The sequence below is a fragment of the Hyla sarda genome, chromosome 6, assembly GCF_029499605.1.
Source record: "Hyla sarda isolate aHylSar1 chromosome 6, aHylSar1.hap1, whole genome shotgun sequence".
Taxonomy (NCBI): domain Eukaryota; kingdom Metazoa; phylum Chordata; class Amphibia; order Anura; family Hylidae; genus Hyla; species Hyla sarda.
This window is the reverse complement of record NC_079194.1, coordinates 18,870,327-18,893,744: the sequence shown is the minus strand read 5'-3', so window position 1 is coordinate 18,893,744 and position 23,418 is coordinate 18,870,327. Positions and strand designations below refer to the sequence as shown.

Genomic DNA, 23,418 nt, shown 5'->3' with positions numbered 1-23,418 from the left:
CAAATATTTTAAGGGATATTCCAGGAAAAAACAGGCTCCAGAAAGTTAAACAGATTTGTAAATTGCTTCTATTAAAAAAAAATCTTAATCCTTTCAGTACTTATGAGCTTCTGAAGTTAAGGTTGTTCTTTTCTGTCTAAGTCCTCTCAGATGACACCTGTCTCGGGAAATGCCCAGTTTAGAATAGGTTTGCTATGGGGATTTGCTTCTAAACTGGGTGTTTCCCGAGACAGGTGTCATCAGAGAGCATTTAGACAGAAAAGAAAAGAAGAACCTTAAAGGGGTACTCTGGTGAAAACCTTTTTTCTTTTAAATCAACTGGTGCCAGAAAGTTAAACAGATTTGTAAATGACTTCTATTAAAAAATCTTAATCCTTCCTGTACTTATTAGCTGCTGAATACTACAGAGGAAATTCTTTTCTTTTTGGAATTCTCTCTGATGACATCACGAACACAGTGCTCTTTGCTGACGTCATTATAATAATAATAACTATTTATTTATTGTTGTCCTTAGGGGGATTTGAACCCAAGGCCCCTGCACTGCAAGGCAGCAGTGCTAACCACTGAGCCACCATGCTGCCCTTAGCATACATCTGCTATGCACGGTTGCTAAAATGGACAGAGATGTCAGCAGAGAGCACTGTGCTCGTGATGTCATCAGTGTTTCAAAAAGAATGGAATTTCCTCTGTAGCATTCAGCAGCTAATAAGTACTGGAAGGATTAAGATTTTTTAATAGAAGTAATTTACAAATATGTTTAACTTTTATGGCACCAATTGATTTAAAAGAAAAAAGGTATTCACCGGAGTACCCCTTTAACTTCAGAAGCTCATAAGTACTGAAAGGATTAAGATTTTTGAATAGAAGTAATTTACAAATCTGTTTAACTTTCTGGAGCTAGTTGATATATAAAAAAAAGTTTTTTCCTGGATAACCCCTTTAATTTTTCTGGTATCGCTCCCATCTTAGGCCCCTTTCACACTGCCGGTATGCCCCTTCAAACTCCCTTTTTTTTAGCAGTTTAACAGCCGTAATTTTGACCGGTCATAATGGCCAATAATGGGACCCGATGGACCCTATAATAGTCAATAGGGTCCATCGGGAGCCGTTATTTTCGGAGAGAATTGCCGGAGAAAAAGACGGCGCAAGCACTATTTTTTCTCCGCCAATTCTCGATCCTAAAATACCGGAGAGAATCGGCAGTGTGAATGTAGCCTTACTTTACAAAAGTGTTAAAAAAAAATCACATAAACATACCATGAACTCTGCTGGCCTTCTAGATGTTGCAAAACTACAACACCCAGCATGCCCGGACGGACAACTGTGGGCCTCCAGCTGTTGCAAGGCTACAACACCCAGCATGCCCGGACAGCCAACTGTAGGCCTCCAGCTGTTGCAAGGCTACAACTCCCAGCATGCCCGGACAGCCGTTGGCTGTCCGGGCATGCTGGGAGCTGTAGCCTTGCAACAGCTGGAGGCCCACAGTGGACCTCGTGGACCTCCAGATGGTGCAGAACTACAACTCCAAGCATGTCTTGAGACCACGGCACTGAACAGACAAGAATGATTTACACAAAGTTGCAGCATGGCGCAAAACAGAGGGGGAGATTTATCAAGCTGCTGAGTTGCCCATAGCAACCAATCAGATCAATACTTTCATTTTTGATAAGGCCTCTGCAAAATGAAAGCAGCAATCTGATTGGTTGCTATGGGCAACTCAGCAGCTTTTCCTCTGCACAGGTTTTGATAAATCTCCCCCAGAACTTTTCTTTAACGGCTGTTCGCGCATATAGGGAGTTGTAGTCTTACAACAGCTGGAGGGTCACCGTTTTGAGACCGCCACACTGAACAAGCAAGAATGATTTACACAAAAGTTGCAGTACGGCGCAAACCTACAACTTTTCTTCGAGACATCTTGCATCGGGCTAGTAGTCAAAATGAGATAATAATAACTAGCACAGAAAATAAATAAAAACGTGCGCAGAAGTTAATGCCTGAACGTATAAGGCGATAAACTAGTGGTCTCTAAACTATTGCAAAACTACAACTCCCAGCATGTTTGGAGACCACTGCTCTAAAGAAAGAAAAGTGTTTAAAAATCACAGAGATACAAGGACCATCTGCGGCAGGGGTCTCAAACTCAAATTATCTGGGGGCCGCTGAAGGTAGAGGCTGGGCCGCATGTGCCCCTCACATATAATGCCCCCATCATGCGCCACTCACATATAATGCCCCCATCATGTGCCCCTCACATATAATGCCCCCATCATGAGCCCCTCACATATAATGCCCCCATCATGTGCCCCTCACATATAATGCCCCCATCATGTGCCCCTCACATATAATGCCCCCATCATGAGCCCCTCACATATAATGCCCCCATCATGCGCCCCTCACATATAATGCCCCCATCATGCGCCACTCACATAAAATGCTCTCATCATCAGCCACTCACATATAATGCCCCCATCATGTGCCCCTCATATATATAATGCCCCCATCATGTGCCCCTCACATATAATGCCCCCATCATACACCCCTCATATATAATGCCCCCATCATGTGCCCCTCATATATATAATGCCCCCATCATGTGCCCCTCACATATAATGCCCCCATCATACACCCCTCATATATAATGTCCCCATCATGTGCCCCTCACATATAATGCCCCCATCATGAGCCCCTCACATATAATGCCCCGATCATGCGCAAATCACATATAATGCCCCCATCATGCGCCCCTCATATATATAATGCCCCCATCATGTGCCCCTCACATATAATGCCCCCATCATACACCCCTCATATATAATGTCCCCATCATGTGCCCCTCACATATAATGCCCCCATCATGAGCCCCTCACATATAATGCCCCCATCATGCGCCCCTCACATATAATGCCCCCATCATGAGCCCCTCACATATAATGCTCCCATCATGCGCCCCTCACATATAATGCCTCATCATGTGCCCCTCACATATAATGCCCCCATCATGTGCCCCTTACATATAATGCCCCCATCATGCGCCCCTCACATATAATGTCCCCATCATGTGCCCCTCACATATAATGCCCCCATCACGTGCCCCTCACATATAATGCCCCCATCATGTGCCCCTCACATATAATGCCCCCATCATGTGCCCCTCACATATAATGCCCCCATCATGCGCCCCTCACATATAATGCCCCCATCATGCACCCCTCACATATAATGCCCTCATCATGTGCCCCCCACATATAATGCCCCCATCATGTGCCCCTCACATATAATGTCTCCATCATGCACCCCTCACATATAATGCCCCCATCATGCACCCCTCATATATAATGCCCCCATCATGTGCCCCTCACATATAATGTCCCCATCATGCACCCCTCACATATAATGCCCCCATCATGCACCCCTCATATATAATGCCCCCATCATGTGCCCCTCACATATAATGCCCCCCATCATGCGCCCCTCACATATAATGCCCCCATCATGCGCCCCTCACATATAATGCCCCCAACATTTGTGCCCCTCACATATAATGTCCCCATCATGCACCCCTCATATATAATGCCCCCATCATGCGCCCCTCACATATAATGCCCCATCATGCGCCCCTCACATATAATGCCCCCATCATGTACCCCCACATATAATGCCCCCATAATATGCCCCTAGACAGGCCCCCAGATAGATATGAGCCCCATCTGGTAGGACTCCACAGTAGGTACACAGGCCCCCATATAGATATGACCCCCATCTGGTAGGACTCCACAGTAGGTACAAAGGCCCCCAGATAGATATGACCCCCATCTGGTAGGACTCCACAGTAGGTACACAGGCCCCCAGACAGATATGACCCCCATCTGGTAGGACTCCACAGTAGGTACAAAGGCCCCCAGATAGATATGACCCCCATCTGGTAGGACTCCACAGTAGGTACACAGGCCCCCAGACAGATATGACCCCCATCTGGTAGGACTCCACAGTAGGTACAAAGGCCCCCAGATAGATATGACCCCCATCTGGTAGGACTCCACAGTAGGTACACAGGCCCCCAGACAGATATGACCCCCATCTGGTAGGACTCCACAGTATGTACAAAGGCCCCCAGATAGATATGACCCCCATCAGGTAGGACTCCCAAGTAGGTATAGAGGCCCCGGATAGATATGATCCCCATCACTGATGGGGCTAATATCTATCTGGGGGTCTGTCTACCTACTGGGGAGCCCTACCTGATGATCAGGTAGGGGTTCCCAATAGGTGTACAGGCCCCCAGATAGATATTACCCCTGGCAGGTAGGGCTCCTATTTAAACAATTATGTCCCCTAAGAAGGTAGGTGGTGATAAGCAGGTCCTCCCTTATTAGGCAAGTAATCAGGGAAGTTAAGTTTCACAGCTACAGTAAGCAGCGCTAAAAACTTTACACACGTCGGCACACACTACTACAGTACTGACATCTCCCTGATGCAGCCTAAAACGAGCCTCCTTTGCGGGGATATGCGCGTTATGTGATGTCATCACATGCCCCCTGTAGGACGTCAGTGTCCCGGTGTCGGGCGCAGCAGATGCAATGACCTCCCCAATTGCGCGCATCCCTCCAGGAAGGCTCGTTATAAGCTGCAGCAGGGAGATACAGGTACAGTAGTAGTGTGTGCCGACATGTGTAAAGTCTTCCGGCATTTAGCGCTGCCTTTTTATTTTTTTTTAAGAGCCGAGGAACGTGCTCTTGAATCCCAAAGTGCAAGAAAAAGTGCAAACGTATTACACAAAAAAAACATGCACAAAGCATGCAGTCTATCGCAAGCCCCTCTCCAAAAGGAGAGAGGCCCCCCAACAAACCTTACCCTTCGCCTCCGGGCCAAAAGGTACCTGCGAGGTTCCAGGTTCGATGTCCCTTTTCGCCGAAACTACTAAGGGACCACAAATGCTCCCGACATCCCAGGTATCTGCCCGCAGAGCCGATAACGGTTGGTACCCTGCCAGAGCAGGAGTACCCAGGGTGTTTGCAGGGAGGTGCGGAACCTAATGGCCACACACACCTCCCCTAGACCACCAGGAGGGACACCCAGAAGGCTACCGCATCCTGACAAATCCAGTGGACACACAACACGCAAAAAGTGACACAGTGAGATAAAAAGAAATAAGTGAATGTGGACAGATATACTGCCCGGACATCCGGCCGGATCTATAAAAATGTCTCTGATCCTAGCCAGAAGGCCGGGAATCAAGAAGTGAGTGCCACAAGGTGAAGAGATTATGGTGCCCGTGCTTCCACTCAGTGAGCCAGCACTTCCAGTGAGTTTCGGCACCTCGGGGGCACCACTCCCCGAGGCACAAAAGTACCTCAGCTCTAGACCCTCTCAGCCTCATGGCGAGACCCGGAGGAAGCAGGTCACATCGGGGCAGCCCTCGGGCTGATTCCTCAGAACCAGCCCCGGAATGCCCCGGTACACGTGCTCCCTACCATGCAGCACCCATCCCCACCAGCTCCATACTGGTGTTGCCTGCCACTAGCATGAAACTGATAAGAACAGATACTACACTTGATCTTAGCCAAAAGGCTTGCCCGAAGCAGGGCTAAATGCCTGAAGAAATCACCTGCCCGGCACCCGGGAGTTTGAGACCCCTGATCTCTGGCGTTAGAAAACTCAATGCTAGACAGGACAATTGACTAGTTTATATACAAACACTATGTACATGACATTAGCATTATCTATGTTAGATTGACTGAATATACAAAGGTACTATCACTCTCAGTACCTAGCTGGTAACTGTCATGGCAGTGAGGTAGTGGATATGCTTCTCCTGACCTAGTCAGGATGCCTCCTATATAAATTGCCATGGACAAAAACAGTAAATACTCCAACATTTTGTACCAACACATTATGTACATTTATTACAACGTGTCTTAAACAATATAGGTCAACAACATTTGCATCACCTGTGCAAATATATAAATGGGAATTTATTACTCGGAATATATATATATATTTTTGGAGTACCGCTCCACAGTTCTGGTACATTTAGAGATCTCAGTAAAGGATCACGGCTGAAAGCCGGGCACGTACACATCCGCAAATGGTTACAGAAGTTCTTGGTGAGTCCACCAGGCGCTTTTCTTAAATGTTGCAGGAACCTGAAAACAATAGCTCTTCACAAAACAAAGTTAGTGACAAGTAGCATAGTTATCACTTGTAGACTCTTCAGCCTGGGTATTTGCCATCCCAGCCTCGCCTGTCAGACTGCTTCAGAGGCTGGCACATATAACGGGGTCCACCATGACGTCAGTCCATGAGGGTGCCAAACCCCTGCACTTTGTCAAATTTTACAACTGTGGCTCTGGCGTTCCAGGGGTGGCTCTCCCCCTCAGGGATGGTCCAACTTTCTGATGTACAGGGCCTCTAATGCTTTGGTGTCTTGCTGCTGCATCTGTTGCACCTCATATGGCAGCTCTTCGGCCCATATTCTTTCATTCTTTGTGCCCTCAGTCCTTCTACAATTTTGGCCACCTGGGCTTCTTTCCTAGCCCTCTTGGACAGGGCCATCCGAACTGGGGGATGGGACTTCCCTGGCAGGGGAAGTTGGTGATTCCTCATGTACTGGATAGGTCCAGGATCATCGCCAAACAACCACCGGGGACGTACTGCAGACTCCTGGACCTGGGGGATTTGCTCTGGGCTAGGGGTAGAAGGAGGGGTAGAGAAAGCGGAACTCAGACTGGGTACTCACTTCTGACTCCTCTGTATGGATTTTGGCCCAGGATCCCCAGGTCCGGTGGTGAGGGGACAGCCTCACTGGCGATGATCCTCGGGAAGATGCCGGCGTTCCCTATGCCAGGGTTGCTGGCCAGTTGCCATCATCCTCGGGCAGCGAGACTTGGTAAAAGGCCTCTTCGGCCCTGCTGGAGATACGCTGTAGACGATCTGCCAGCTCCTGGAACATTTGTGCCGTGGCAACTTTCCGGGCCTCTGGGACCATCCTGGGACTTTCCGACCTCATGCTTGCCTGTTCCGCCATGTTGCTCAACTTGCAGACTTCCGGCAAACTGAGAGGATCCGGCGGTGCTGCTCCTTTTATGCAGGGCTTCGGGAAAATGGCCCGCCGGCCGGAAGTACATCAGCGGTGCAGCGCTGACTTCCGCTCTCCCGGCAACAAGGGGCGGATCTTTACAGTTCCACTTTGGCATCAATACAGCAACATGGTTCTCATGCCAAGGGGCGGGACGCTGACCAGCGCGGGAAATTTTTGCTCGCTTCTCCGGCACATCTTTAACCATTGCAGGTACTGACAACACTTTATAACGTAGCATAGCTCTATTTCACCAGCACCTTGGGTTAAACACTTTTCACTGGCAAAGTCCTTTCTGGCACAAATTTAATTTGCATCGGTATGCGATTTTCTGACAATACTGGACACAGTTCATTCTGTAGCTTACCAGGCTTTGACTTGACCTGTGGGGCAATGGACTTGAGAATCCGTGGCTGCTGGACTGACTTTAGGCCTCTTCTGGACTCCAGGCACACTCTGACAGGACTTGACTTCACTGCAACTCAGCTAAGCAGAAAGAGCAAAGAGCTATAAGAGTGAGATAGCTCCACCCAAGGCTTATATGGGGGCAACTAGGAGTGGTCCCATAGGTCATCCTTAGGCCACATGGTCACTGATATCTCACTGGGTTACAATCACATGACAACAGGTTAATCACATGTCAACTGTTCTTAAAGGCATTTTATATACAATACACAGCATAACATAGACATACATGCACAGGAACAGGGGACACTGTAAGAGCAGCTAGGGTACCGGGGTGCAAATCCTGTACTGGGCCACCACAGTAGCAAATACTGCAATATTTTCATTGACACCGTACCATGGTCTCGCTCAGATAGTAAATCGTGTATGACCACTACGGTTGAAATGAGACTTCGATTACAATAATATCTGGAGTCTTGAGTGAAACAGGGCAAAAGTCATCTTGTATGATGAGAGGCAGAAGAGCCCTTGTACAGCTTTGACACCTACTTCTTATTAGTCATAATTGGGTGATCATGTGAGCAGAAAGTAATGAATGAATGTATAATGTACTGAACAAATAAGATTCCTGTAAACAAAGTGGCAGTGTAGCACAAATGTAATTTTTCCCTTAAAGGGGTACTCTGGTTGAAAACATTTTTTTTTTTTAAATCAACTGGTGCCAGAAAGTTAGATTTGTAAATGACTTCTATTAAAAAAAATCTTTATCCTTCCAGTACTTTTTAGCAGCTGTATGCTACAGAGGAAATTCTTTTCTTTTTTGTCTTGTCCACAGTGCTCTCTGCTGACACCTGAAGCCTGTAAAAATGAGAAAATCCCCATAGCAAACCTATACTACTCTGGACAGTTCCTGACACGGACAGAGGTGTCAGAAGAGAGCACTTGTGGACAAGACAAAAAAGAAATTCAAAAAGCAAAGAATTTCCTCTGTAGCATACAGCTGCTAATAAGTACTGGAAGGATAAAGATTTTTTTTAATAGAAGTAATTTACAAATCTGTTTAACTTTCTGGCACCAGTTAATAAAAAATAAAAAAAAGTTTTTTTCCTGGAATACCCCTTTAAGTGTAGGAATAAAAGGAATTACAAACTGACGCAGGGTTTCCCAATTAGCGTCTCCAGCAGTTGCAAAACTTCAACTCCCAGCATGCCCGGACAGCCGTTGGCTGTCCGGGCATGCTGGGAGTTGTGGTTTTGCAACAACTCCCAACGGGCGAAGGGGAGAAAGCCTAAGAAGAGAGAAAGAGTTGGGGTTTTGCATGTCTTGTATTTAATTACTAAAAATGTGTAGTCTACTAGCCTGGGCCTAAGATCACACTTTCTATTATCAAAGCATAGTTGATCATATGTGTGAAGAATGCCTGAATGTATAATGCACTTCACTAGTGGTCTCCAAACTGTGGCCCCCCCCAGATGTTGCAAAACTACAACTCCCAGCAAGCTTTGCAGCAGCTGGAGTTTAGTAACAGTTTGGAAACCACTGCACTGAAGAAAAAAAACAAGAATGATTTAACCAAAGTTGCAGTATGGCGCAATCCTAATTTCTCTTTGAGATGACTTGTATCGGGTTTGTATGCTTTGTAGTCTACTAGCCTAGGCTTAAACTGAGGTGATAATGTAGGTAAGTAATGCCTGAATGTATAATGCATTGAACAAACAAGATAAACAAAGTTGCAGTACAGCGCAAATCTACTTTTCCTCAAGATGTCTTGTATTGGGCTTGTATGTTTGTAGCCTACTAGCCTGGGTCTTATATTACACTTTCTTTGAGTCAAAAATTAGACGATAATCTGTGCAAATAGCAATGCCTGAATGTGTAATACACTAAACCAGTGGCCCTCCAGATGTTGCAAAACGACAACTCCCAGCATGCCCGGACAGACAACTGTAGCCCTCCAGATGTTGCAAAACGACAACTCCCAGCATGCCCGGACAGACAACTGTAGCCCTCCAGATGTTGCAAGACTACAACTCCCAGCATGCCTGGACAGACAACTGTAGCCCTCCAGATGTTACAAGACTACAACTCCCAGCATGCCCGGACAGCCAACTGTAGCCCTCCAGATGTTACAAGACTACAACTCCCAGCATGCCCGGACAGACAACTGTAGCCCTCCAGATGTTACAAGACTACAACTCCCAGCATGCCCGGACAGCCAACTGTAGCCCTCCAGATGTTACAAGACTACAACTCCCAGCATGCCCGGACAGCCAACTGTAGTCCTGCAGATGTTGCAAGACTACAACTCCCAGCATGCCCGGACAGCCAACTGTAGCCCTCCAGATGTTACAAGACTACAACTCCCAGCATGCCCGGACAGCCAACTGTAGTCCTCCAGATGTTGCAAGACTACAACTCCCAGCATGACCGGACAGCCAACTGTAGCCCTCCAGATGTTACAAGACTATAACTCCCAGCATGCCCAGACAGCCAACAGACACAGTTTGCAGGCCACTGTACTAAACAAACAAAAACAAACAAAATTGCAGTACGGCACAAACCTTTTCTTCTAGATGTCTTGTATTTGGCTACTATGCTTTGTAGCCTACTAGCCTGGGTCTTAGATTATACTTTCTATTAGGCAAAAATGATGTGATAGTGTGTGCAGGAAGTAAAGACTGAATGTATAATGCACTGAACAAACAAGAATGAATTAAATAAAGCTGCAGTAAGGCGCAAACATTACTTTTTCTGGAGATGTCTTGTATTGGGCTAATATGATTTGTATCCAACTAGCCTAGGCTTTAGGTCACACTTCCTATTAGTCAAAAATAGGTGTTCAGAAAGTAATGCCTGAACATATAATACGCTGAGCAATTAGGAATGATTTAAACAAAGTTGCAGTACGACGCAAACCTAGCTTTTTCCTCAAGATGTCTGGCATTACTAGCCTGGGCTTTAGGTTACACTTTCTATGGGTCAAAAATTTGTAATGCCTTAAAGGGGTTATCCAGGAAAAAAACTTTTTTACATATATCAACTGGCTCCAGAAAGTTAAACAGATTTGTAAATTACGTCTATTAAAAAATCTTAATCCTTTCAGTACTTATGAGCTTCTGAAGTTAAGGTTGTTCTTTTCTGTCTAAGTCCTCTCTGATGACACCTGTCTCGGGAAACGCCCAGTTTAGAAGAGGTTTGCTATGGGGATTTGCTTCTAAACTGGGCGTTTCCCGAGACAGGTGTCATCAGAGATTACTTAGACAGAAAAGAACAACCTTAACTTCAGAAGCTCATAAGTACTGAAAGGATTAAGATTTTTTTAATAGAAGTAATTTACAAATCTGTTTAACTTTCTGGAGCCAGTTGATATATAAAAAATAAGTTTTTTCCTGGATAACCCCTTTAATGTATAATGCAATGAACAAACAAAGTTGCAGTGTGGCGTAAAACTAACTCTTCCCTCAACACGTCTTGTATCGGGTATTAAGAAATACATTTCAGCGGCAGAGATGCACGTGATGTTCTCAAATCCATACCAGGGGGTTTCTGGCATTAAATAGGTTAAAGCTGGATGTAAACGAAGCCGGCGGAAAGCCTCCTTAGTTGGGCCGGTTCCAGTGGCAAAGGCTATGAGTGACAGCTAAAGGATAACAGAGGCCTTTATTTTCATGGCTCGTTGGGGGCCCCGCTGTTTGCACAAGGGGTAACAACACTAACACACCAGATGGTCTCATTTTCAAATTCCAAATGGAAAACTCACGACATCATGTAAATGCATTCCAGATCGACGGCTACGCTTTATTTTTTTTCTATTAACAGAAAATGTGGACGGGGTTAACGAATTAAGGAGGATTTTTTTTTTCTCTTATATCCAATTTGGGCAAAAAAAAAAAAGCGCTTAGGTTGCCGGCAGTCCAAAAAAAAGTGCATTATAAAAAAAAAAAAAAAAAAAAAAAAAACTACATCATGTATGACTCAGCAGTAACTTTTTTAGCAGCCTTTGGCTGTCAGGGCATGCTGGGAGTTGTTGTTTTGCAACAGCTGGAGACGACTCTATTTGGGAAACCCTGTGTTAGTTTATAATAATAATAATAATAAAATTACATATACACATATATATATATATATATATATATATATATATATATATATATATATATAAAATAATAATAACTGAGTTTAGCACTTTATAGAAATCTTGCTGTGAGTTGCAAGCTAACACAGGGTTTCCCAATTAGTGTCACCTCCAGCTGTTGCAAAACTTTTCATGTTATAAACTAACACGGGGTTTCCCAAATAGCGTCGCCTTCAGCTATTGCAAAACTACAGCTCCTAGCATGCCCGGACAGCCGTTGGCTGTCCGGGCATGCTAGGAGCTGTAGTTTTGTAACAGCTGAAGGCGACGCTATTTGGGAAACCCCGTGTTAGTTTATAACATGAAAAGTTTTGCAACAGCTGGAGGTGACACTGATTGGGAAACCCTGTATTACCTAGGATCTAGATCTAGTTGCTCTATGTTTGTCTGAAATTCTGCTGTCTCTATAATACAGAAATCTTGCTGTGAGTTACAAACTAACACAGGGTTTCCCAAATAGCGTCGCCTCCAGCTGTTGTAAAACTACAACTCCCAGCATGACCGGACATTTCTATATGACACGTACACCTCTGGCTTATGTGTTGAGACCTAGGATCTAGTCACACAGTGGTCCCCAAGCCTGTCCTTAGGCTAGGTGTTTTTTTTAGCCAGAGAAACAACAGGCTTGACTACTGATACGTAACTCGGCCGCTGCAGCTTTTTTTTTTATGACACATACAACAACTTGGCGATTGTCTGGAAAATCAAAGCTCGCTTTTAATAGACATAAAAACAAAAAAAAACAAAAAACGAAAACTACAGCACGTAGGACTCAGCAGTAACTTTTATAGCATACATTTGTTTCTACACTAGTGTTTCCCAACCGGGGTGCCTCCAGCTGTTGCAAAACTATAACTCCCAGCATGCCCGGACAGTCAGGTAAAGAAAGAACTCTGTTACTTTTCCTCTCCCACAAGGATTAGGTAGGAAGACCGGACAATGGCGGGTACTCCGCTATGAGGCCATAAATGTCCCTAGCCTCTTCTCTCTGCAACACTTTCCATCCAAATCGGTGGGAATTACAGAACAAAATGGCGCATTCTTTTCTGTGCGTCACTCAAAGACTCATATACTATTGCTTGGGTGTATTTTTTGTTTCTTTGTTTTTCGGCTATTTTCACCTTGTTCCCTGGTTTTACATTTTGAAACCAGTTTAGGGGGAACACAAAAATTTATTGTCTGCAACCTTTGAAACAAGTTGCAACTTTATAGCACATCCTTAAAATCCAAAAGGCAATGAGCCAAATTGATCATAGGTTGTGCGGCATTGGTCGTACCCCCACCAATCATACAGTGATCTATACCAGCGGTATTCAGCTGGCGCACTGCGGTCTAGATCCAGACAGCGTCCGAAAGTCATCTGGATTGCCAGCTGGTTCTCCCTCTTAATGACACTGATACAGACGAATACCCAAGCGCTGCGGTAGCGAGGAAACACTCCCTGCCCGGACATCCGTCGTTTCTCCTATGATGCAGATGGGGTGATTAGCGCTGCCTGCATCATCTGCTGTGGTCAGGCCTGACTAGAAGAGACCAGAGCAGTGGAGCAGTTCAAGACCTGGGACTGTTAGGTGAGTAATTATGTTCCGCCACATGTGACTCTTCAGTTGATGCAGAACTTCAGCTCCCATCATGACCTTTTGTCTGCACATGTTGGGAGGTGTAGTTTGCAACAGCTGGAGAGTCATAATTAATGGAAGGCACAGTGGCAAAGTTTATGGAGACCACAGTTCATGGGGGGGAAACTGTCCATGAGTGGGCACTGTCCATGTGGGAGCACTGTCCATGTGGGGGCACTGTCCATGTGGGGGCACTGTCCATGTGGGGGCACTGTCCATGTAGGGGCACTGTCCATGTGGGAGCACTGTCCATGTAGAGGCACAGTTCATGTTGGGGCACTGTCCATGTGGGAGCACTGTCCATGTGGGGGCACTGTCCATGTGGGGGCACTGTCCATGTGGGAGCAGTGTCCATGTGGGAGCAGTGTCCATGTGGGGGCACTGTCCATGTGGGGGCACTGTCCAGGTGGGAGCACTGTCCAGGTGGGAGCACTGTCCAGGTGGGGGCACTGTCCAGGTGGGAGCACTGTCCAGGTGGGGGCACTGTCCAGGTGGGAGCACTGTCCAGGTGGGAGCACTGTCCAGGTGGGGGCACTGTCCAGGTGGGGGCACTGTCCATGTAGGGGCACTGTCCATGTGGGAGCACTGTCCATGTGGGGGCACTGTCCATGTGGGGGCACTGTCCATGTGGGGGCACTGTCCATGTGGGAGCACTGTCCATGTGGGGGCACTGTCCATGTGGGGGCACTGTCCATGTGGGGGCACTGTCCATGTGGGGGCACTGTCCATGTTGGGGCACAGTTCATGTTGGGGCACAGTTCATGTTGGGGCACAGTTCATGTTGGGGCACAGTGGCATTCATTGAGGGGACCCAGACACCACATGCATTGTTTTAGGGGGCACAAAAATACACTTATTTGGTACAGGGCACAGTGTAAATATATGTAAATATGTGTCAAATTAAAGGGGTACTCTGTTGCCCCAGCGTTTGGAGCATTTTGTTGTGAACGCTTGGAGCGGGTTGCAGGGTTGTGACGCCACGCCACACCCTTCGTGACATCAGACCACACCCCCTCAATGCAAGAGTATGGGAGGGAGCGTGATGGCTGCTACGCCCCCTTCCTTAAACTTTCATTGAGGGGTGTGGCGTGACGTTACAAGGGGCATGGCAGTGACGTCACGACCCTGCCACCCGCTGCACAGGGATCGCAGGGGTCCCAGCGCCTCCAGCTACAACTCCCAGCATGCCCGGACAGATGTTGGCGACGTTATTTGGGAAACCCTGTGTTAGTTTATAACACAAAGATTTCTATAAAATTTAGCACTTTATAGTAATCTTTTTGTGAGTTACAAACTAACACAGGGTTTCCCAATTAGTGTCACCTCCAGCTGTTGCAGAACTACAACTCCCAGCATTCCCAGACACCTCTATAAGATGCGTATATCTCTGGCTTATCTGTTGAGTTCTAGGATCTAGTCACACAGTGGTCCCCAAGCCTGTCCTCAGGCTAGGTGTTCTGTTGGCCAGAGAAACAATGGGCTAAACTACAGATACGTAACTTGGCTGGTGCGGCTTTTTTTTATGTCACATGCAACAACTTGGCGATTGCCTGGGAAATAAAAGCACGCTCTTAATAGACATAAAAAATCACCGAAAACTACAGCACAGTAGAATTTTGTGTATGTATGACTCAGCAGTAACTTTTATAGGTTTCTCTACATGAGTGTTTCCCGACCACAAACTGCCACATACCGTGCCCCTGAGTATAATACTGTCACACACTATGCCCCCAAATATTAAATTGACACATATTGACATATATTAACATATACTGTTCCCTGTACCAAATTAGTGTCCTTTAAAACAATGAATGAGGTGTCTGGGCCCCCTCTATGAATGCCACTGTGCCCCAACATGAACTGTGCCCCAACATGAACTGTGCCCCAACGTGAACTGTGCCCCAACGTGAACTGTGCCCCTACGTGAACTGTGCCCCTACGTGAACTGTGCCCCTACGTGAACTGTGCCCCAACATGAACTGTGCCCCAACATGAACTGTCCCCCTACATGAACTGTCCCCCTACATGAACTGTCCCCCTACATGAACTGTCCCCCTACATGAACTGTCCCCTACATGAACTGTCCCCCTACATGAACTGTCCCCTACATGAACTGTCCCCCTACATGAACTGTCCCCCTACATGAACTGTCCCCCTACATGAACTGTGCCCCTACATGAACTGTCCCCCTACATGAACTGTCCCCCTACATGAACTGTGCCCCTACATGAACTGTCCCCTACATGAACTGTCCCCCTACATGAACTGTCCCCCTACATGAACTGTCCCCCTACATGAACTGTCCCCCTACATGAACTGTGCCCCTACATGAACTGTCCCCTACATGAACTGTCCCCCTACATGAACTGTCCCCCTACATGAACTGTGCCCCTACATGAACTGTCCCCCTACATGAACTGTGCCCCTACATGAACTGTCCCCCTACATGAACTGTCCCCCTACATGAACTGTCCCCTACATGAACTGTGCCCCTACATGAACTGTCCCCCTACATGAACTGTGCCCCTACATGAACTGTCCCCCTACATGAACTGTGCCCCTACATGAACTGTCCCCCTACATGAACTGTCCCCCTACATGAACTGTCCCCTACATGAACTGTCCCCCTACATGAACTGTCCCCTACATGAACTGTCCCCTACATGAACTGTCCCCCTACATGAACTGTCCCCCTACATGAACTGTCCCCCTACATGAACTGTGCCCCTACATGAACTGTCCCCTACATGAACTGTCCCCCTACATGAACTGTCCCCCTACATGAACTGTGCCACTACATGAACTGTGCCCCAACATGAACTGTGCCCCTACATGAACTGTCCCCCTACATGAACTGTCCCCCTACATGAACTGTCCCCCTACATGAACTGTGCCCCTACATGAACTGTCCCCCTACATGAACTGTGCCCCTACATAAACTGTGCCCCTACATGAACTGTGCCCCAACATGAACTGTCCCCCTACATGAACTGTGCCCCTACATGAACTGTCCCCCTACATGAACTGTCCCCTACATGAACTGTCCCCCTACATGAACTGTGCCCCTACATGAACTGTCCCCCTACATGAACTGTCCCCCTACATGAACTGTCCCCCTACATGAACTGTGCCCCTATATGAACTGTCCCCTACATGAACTGTCCCCTACATGAACTGTCCCCCTACATGAACTGTCCCCTACATGAACTGTCCCCCTACATGAACTGTCCCCCTACATGAACTGTCCCCCTACATGAACTGTGCCCCTACATGAACTGTCCCCTACATGAACTGTGCCCCTACATGAACTGTCCCCTACATGAACTGTCCCCCTACATGAACTGTGCCCCTACATGAACTGTGCCCCTACATGAACTGTCCCCCTACATGAACTGTCCCCTACATGAACTGTGCCCCTACATGAACTGTGCCCCTACATGAACTGTGCCCCAACATGAACTGTGCCCCTACATGAACTGTGCCCCTACATGAACTGTGCCCCTACATGAACTGTCCCCCTACATGAACTGTCCCCCTACATGAACTGTCCCCCTACATGAACTGCCCCCTACATGAACTGTGCCCCTACATGAACTGTCCCCTACATGAACTGTCCCCCTACATGAACTGTCCCCCTACATGAACTGTCCCCTACATGAACTGTCCCCCTACATGAACTGTCCCCTTCCATGAACTGTCCCCCTACATGAACTGTCCCCCTACATGAACTGTCCCCTTCCATGAACTGTCCCCCTACATGAACTGTCCCCCTACATGAACTGTCCCCCTACATGAACTGTCCCCCTACATGAACTGTGCCCCTACATGAACTGTCCCCCTACATGAACTGTCCCCCTACATGAACTGTGCCCCTACATGAACTGTGCCCCTACATGAACTGTGCCCCTACATGAACTGTGCCCCTACATTAACTGCATTTGCACACAGAAGGTCATTATTGGGAGCTGTAATTCTGCAACAACTGGAGAGTTACACGTGGGGGAACACAATTACTCACCTAACAGTCACCTGTCCCAAGTCCCGAACTGCCCCGCTGCTCTGGTCTCTTCTAGTCAGGTCTGACCACTGCAGATAATGAAGGCAGCAATAATCACCCCATCTGCATCACAGGAGAAGAGACGGACGGCCGGTGTAATGAAGAAAACTGTGTCCCTGTAGCGGAGTGTGACCCTCCACACAGGAACACACTTTTCTGCTTAACAGACGGCTCCATCTCACTCACTAACCCTATTCCTAATCTCTAACCCTTAATCCTAACCCTTACCACTAATCCTAAACCCCTAACCACTAATTTAACCCTTACAACCAATCCTAATCCTAACCCCTATGCCTAATCCAAACCTCTAACCTTTACCCCTAATCTTATACTTACCCTAAACCCTAATCCTAACCCTTACAACCAATCCTAACTATTGATGAGCGAATTTTTGAAAAATTCAATTCACCGAATTCTCCCAAAAAATTTGTTTCGGTACATTTGTTTTGGTTATTTGCGGCGAATCGCTATTAAAAACAGCTATTTCTGGCCTACAGAGAGCCTCAATAGGGTTGTAGAACACTTTGCCTTGCTGTAACACGTATAGGGAGTGTGCTGGGGTAGTGAAATAATACTGTTATTAATACATCGCTATTAGAATCACTGCCGCACAGCAGCACAATGACAGAGCCTGGTGGTGGCATCAGTGTAAGGAGACCATATAGTGACTGAATGACATAGCGTGGATGAGGCTGAAGCATGAGGACACCATATAGTGGCTGAATGGCACAGCGTGGAGGTATTGGCATCAGTGTCAGGAGACCATATAGTGACTGAATGACATAGCGTGGAGGTGTTGGCAGCATGAGGAGACCATATAGTGACTGAATGACACAGCATAGAGGCGGCGGCAGCATGAGGAGACCATATAGTGGCTGAATGACACAGCTTGGATGCAGCTGAAGCATGAGGACACCATATAGTGGCTTAATGGCACAGTGTGGAGGTGTTGGCAGCATGAGGACACCATATAGTGGCTGAATGACACAGTGTGGAAGTGATGGCAGCATGAGGAGACCATATAGTGGCTGATTGACACAGCGTAGAGGCTGCGGCAGCATGAGGAGACCATATAGTGGCTGAATTTAAAGTCCCATGCAAATCTATGGGAGATGTATGTTCCCACATAACTTCTGCATAGCTGGAGATATTTCAATAATGCCTGGTACATATATTACTTATATATGATAAGATAGTTAAATTAACCCTTACCTACACCCTTATATAAAAGATGGGTTTTTGTTTCAAGTCCCATGCAAGTATATGGGACTTCCAGTACCTTACTCCACAAGCTCCGCTCTGCATCTCCTGGTTAATGTGTCAATCCGGCTTGCAAGCCACACCCATCTAACAAAGACACGTCCACTATTTAAGCTACACCCCTTTTATTCTCTATCCTTTTTGTGCATCGGTCTGGCTTGCAAATCACACCCAGTGCCACAAAGCCACGTCCCCTTCTATTTTCAGCTTAAAATATCTTCATCACAAATCAGTCCCACCTGAGGACAGGATATGAGGATGGGATATGAGGACAGGATATGAGGACGGGATATGAGGTCCGTATATGAGGACGGGATATGAGGACGGGATATGAGGTCGGGATATGAGGACGGGATATGAGGTCCGTATATGAGGACGGGATATGAGGACGGGATATGAGGTCCGGATATGAGGATGGGATAGGAGGACTGGATATGAGGATGGATAGGAGGACAAGATAGGAGGATGGGATATGAGGTCGAGATATGTCGAGATATGAGGACGGGATATGGGGACATTATATGGGGTCGAGCTATGAGGACAGGAAATGAGGACGGGATATAAGGTCGGGATATGAGGATGGCATATGAGGACGGGATATGAGGTTGAGATAGGAGGACGGGATAAGAGGTCAGCATAGGAGGATGGGATATGAGGACGGGATATGAGGACGGGATATAAGGTCGGGATATGAGGACGGGATATGAGGTTGAGATAGGAGGACGGGTTAAGAGGTCAGCATGGGAGGATGGGATATGAGGATGGGATAGGAGGTCGAGATAGGAGGTCGGGATAGGATGACAGGATATAAGGTTGGGATATGAGGTTGAGATATGAGGACAGGATATGGGGTTGGGATATGACAACAATATATAGGAGGATGGGATATGAAGTCAAAAGCTTCCTCCTTTGCTGATTTTCCTCCCCAACAAGGATGAGGAAGGAAAAACCGGGCAACGCTGGGTACTCAGCTAGTATATATATATACTACTCAAACACTACTGACCTCATCGTCTTTATACCAGGAGAGGCTTTCAGCAGTGAGAATGAACCAGTAGTCCTTGGCGCCCCCCTTCATCAGACTGATGTTGCTTATAGTCAGCCATCCTTTCCGGATCACCTGCAAAGAGTCAGGAAAACCGAATTTCAGTTTTTTTGTAATTGTTAAATTGTAACAACACAAATTTAGTACAATATGATGGAGAGTTAGTAGATGTTCACAGCTGACACATATGTATTCAGTGCCCTGTTAGCCTTTAAAGGGGTACTCCGGTGGAAAACATCCTTTTAATCAACTGGTGCCAGAAAGTTAAACAGATGTGTAAATGACTTCTATTTAAAAATATTAATCTTTCCAGTACTTATCAGCTGCTGAATACTACAGTGGAAGTTGTGTACTTCTTTCCAGTCTGACCACAGTGCTCTCTGCTGACACCTCTGTCCGTGTCAGGAACTGTCCAGAGCAGAAGCAAAACCCCATAGCAAACCTTTCCTGCTCTGGACAGTTCCTGACACAGACAGAGGTGTCAGCAGAGAGCACTGTGGTCAGATTGGAAAGAACTAAACAACTTCCTGTGGAGCATACAGCAGCTGGTAAGTACTGGAAATATTACGATTTTTAAAAAGAAGTCATTCACAAATCTGTTTTACTTTCTGGCACAAGTTTATTTAAAAAAAGAAAAAAATTTTCCACCGGAGAACCCCTTTAAAGGGGTACTCCCGTGGAAAACTTTTTTTTATTAAATCAACTGATGCCAGAAAGTTAAACAGATTTGTAAACTACTTCAATTAAAAAAATCTTAATCCTTCCAGTACTTTTTAGGGGCTGTATACTACAGAGGAAATGCTTTACTTTTTAGATTTCTCTGATGTCATGACCACAGTGCTCTCTGCTGACCTCTGCTGTCCATTTTAGGAACTGTCCAGAGCAGCATATGTTTGCTATGGGGATTTTCTCCTGCTCTGGACAGTTCCTTAAATGGACAGCAGAGGTCAGCAGAGAGCACTGCGGTCAGGACATCAGAGAAATCTAAAAAGTAAAGCATTTCCTCTGTAGTATACAGCCCCTAAAAAGTACTGGAAGGATTAAGATTTTTTAATAGAAGTAATTTACAAATCTGTTTAACTTTCTGGCACCAGTTGATTATTATAATTTTTTTTAAGCTTTCCACGGGAGTACCCCTTTAAGGCCTCGTTCACATATGCTCCGGTTGGGTGTTTGGGGCCAGAAAATAGAACCCAATGGATCCAATAAGGTTTATTAGGGTCTGTTTGGTTTTGTACTGTTGTCCATTTATTTAGCAGAATTTGCCATCGCAAAAATATTACTTCTTGCAGCGTTTATTTTGTCCACTAAGGTCCCGCTAGTTAAAAAAGATTGTGCTCCATCCCAAATGTGAACATAACCTCCCTATCTCATAGCAGTAGTCTTCAAACTATGGACCTCCAGCTGTTGCAAAACTACAACTCCCAGCATGCCCGGACAGCCGTTGGCTGTCCGGGCATGCTGGGAGTTGTAGTTTTGCAACATCTGTGCATAAACTTTTGTCCATAAAAAAATTGTACAGTAGCATATATCATTTCTCATCTATGCTGCAAAAATCTTATTTGTTTTGTGGATCTTAGTCCTGTTCTTACTGGTTGACCAGTTGCACAGTACTACAATTCCCAGAATGCATTGCTTTCTCTTAGCTCTTCATCACAGTCTTCCCACCCTGTCTACTCCCCTTCCCTCAGTACTCCTGCCAGTTACCCACTCAGAGCGGCTGTAGACCATCTCATTTCACAGCAGACTATGGCACAATCAGTAAGGTTGCAGCACCTATTATGCATTCCCTGTCTGCACCTCTGCCTGTGGCATTGCTCAGCACAAGGCATCATGCTGTAGCCACACCTTATTTTTCCCTAAATGTCTCAATAAAGTTATAAATGTATATGATAGGGAGATGGTGATGTAGGCTGTAGGGGCTGGACAGAGGTGGTGACATCATTTAAAAGGCGGGGCTTGAGCTCAGAGACAAGATACAGTAAAGCTTCCAAGACAGCAAAGGATGATATGTTGTCTCAGAAGAAAGGGAAGAGCCGGGAAGCTGGGGCAAACACCACACTGCCGATGAGAGGACTACACAACTTTCTGCCAGGAGACAGGCAGGAGCCTGGAGAAACACCACACGGACAATGAGAGGACTACACAACTTCCTGTCAGGAGAGAGGGAGGAGCTGGAGAGCTGTTGAGACAACACTACACTAACATTCAAGGGACTAGACAACTTCCTGCCAAGGGAGGGGGAGGAGCCGGGGAACTGCTGAGACAACACCACACTGAAAATGATAAGACTACACAACTTCCTGTCAGGGGCTAATCACGGAAAAGCATGCTGAAGCCAGTACAATTTGTGATAACACTACCTTAGTAAGTTATATATCTTGGGGTGAGTGTCTTTTTTTGAATAAAATTGATTACCCCTTTAATGGAGAATTACACTGTATCCTAACGCTATATAAGTATGATATATATTCGGTTACTTTAAGCTATTTCTATTCTATGACTGGCTATATCTGGTCACACACATTTTATTATTAAAGGGGTACTCCGCCCCTAGACATCTTATCCCCTATCCAAAGAATAGGGGATAAGATGTTTGATTGCGGGGGTCCCGCTGCTGGGGATCCCTGCAATCTCAGCTGTGGCACCCCAGACATCTGGTACACGGGGCGAACTTTGCTCCGTGCTGGATGACTGGCGATGCGGGGCGGAGGCTCGTGACGCCACAAACACGCCGCACTCGTGACGTCATGGTCACGCCCCCTCAATGCAAGTCTATGGGAGGGGGCGTGACAGCCACCAAGCCCTTTCCCTTACACTTGCATTGATGGGGGTGGCCGTGACGTCACGAGCCTCTGTCGCGGCCCCCGAAGCTCTATAAGTATGCCGGGTGCAGCAGGGAGATTGCGGGGGTCTCCGGCGGCAAGGATAAGATGTCTAGGGGCGGAGTACCCCTTTAAAGCTGTATAGTAATATATACACTGTGATGATTTAAAAAAAAAAAAAAATGCTGCAACAAATGTATATAACACTATACGGCTATATAAATGTATATAACTCTATATAACTGTGCCTTCAGGACTCGGTTGGGGACCACTATTAGAGATGAGCGAACTTACAGTAAATTCGATTCGTCACGAACTTCTCGGCTCTGCAGTTGATGACTTTTCCTGCGTGAATTAGTTCAGCCTTCAGGTGTTCCGGTGGGCTGGAAAAGGTGGATACATTCCTAGGAAAGAGTCTCCTAGGACTGTATCCACCTTTTCCAGCCCACCGGAGCACCGGAAAGCTGAACTAATTTATGCAGGAAAAGCCATCAACTGCCGAGCCGAGAAGTTCGTGACGAATCGAATTTACTGTAAGTTCGCTCATCTCTAACCACTATGTAACTAGACCCTAGGTCTTCAAACTGTGGACCTCAAACTGTTGCAAAACTACAACTCTTAGCATGCCCGGACAGCCGTTGGCTGTCCGGGCATGCTGGGAGTTGTAGTTTTGCAAATGTTAAAACGATGGCAGAAGATTTGTTTGGTCTCCTTCGGCTTCAGCGCTACGGAGATCATGTGCTGCTGGAAAAGTGCGAACGTCGCTGGCACGAAACGGAGCAAATCAGGAAGAAGGGAAACACATGCATCAGTAGCAGGGACAGGAGATAATGCTGCAGCTGTCAGCGGGGTGCACCGGACAGGATGATCCGAAGGATGACACCGGTTCCTTCCCTTCTGGGGTCTGGTGAGCGCGGATGAGTTACATACCGTCCTACCCAGGATTCCTGCCGGCTCTACACGAATACAGTCACAGGAGGAAGTCAATGTGAAAAAC

At 46.6% G+C, this 23,418-nt stretch overlaps 1 protein-coding gene across 6 annotated transcripts in view; it reads right to left on the bottom strand.

Annotated features, from left to right (window-relative positions):
- The window catches only part of DNM3 (dynamin 3), a 422,060-nt gene that overhangs the window by 322,060 nt on the left and 76,582 nt on the right, over positions 1–23,418 (bottom strand). For all 6 annotated transcript variants that reach the window (XM_056523256.1, XM_056523254.1, XM_056523257.1 and 3 more), the window contains exon 12: positions 19,558–19,671. In XM_056523256.1, the coding sequence (XP_056379231.1) occupies positions 19,558–19,671 (114 nt within the window). The remainder of the gene's footprint in view (positions 1–19,557; positions 19,672–23,418) is intronic.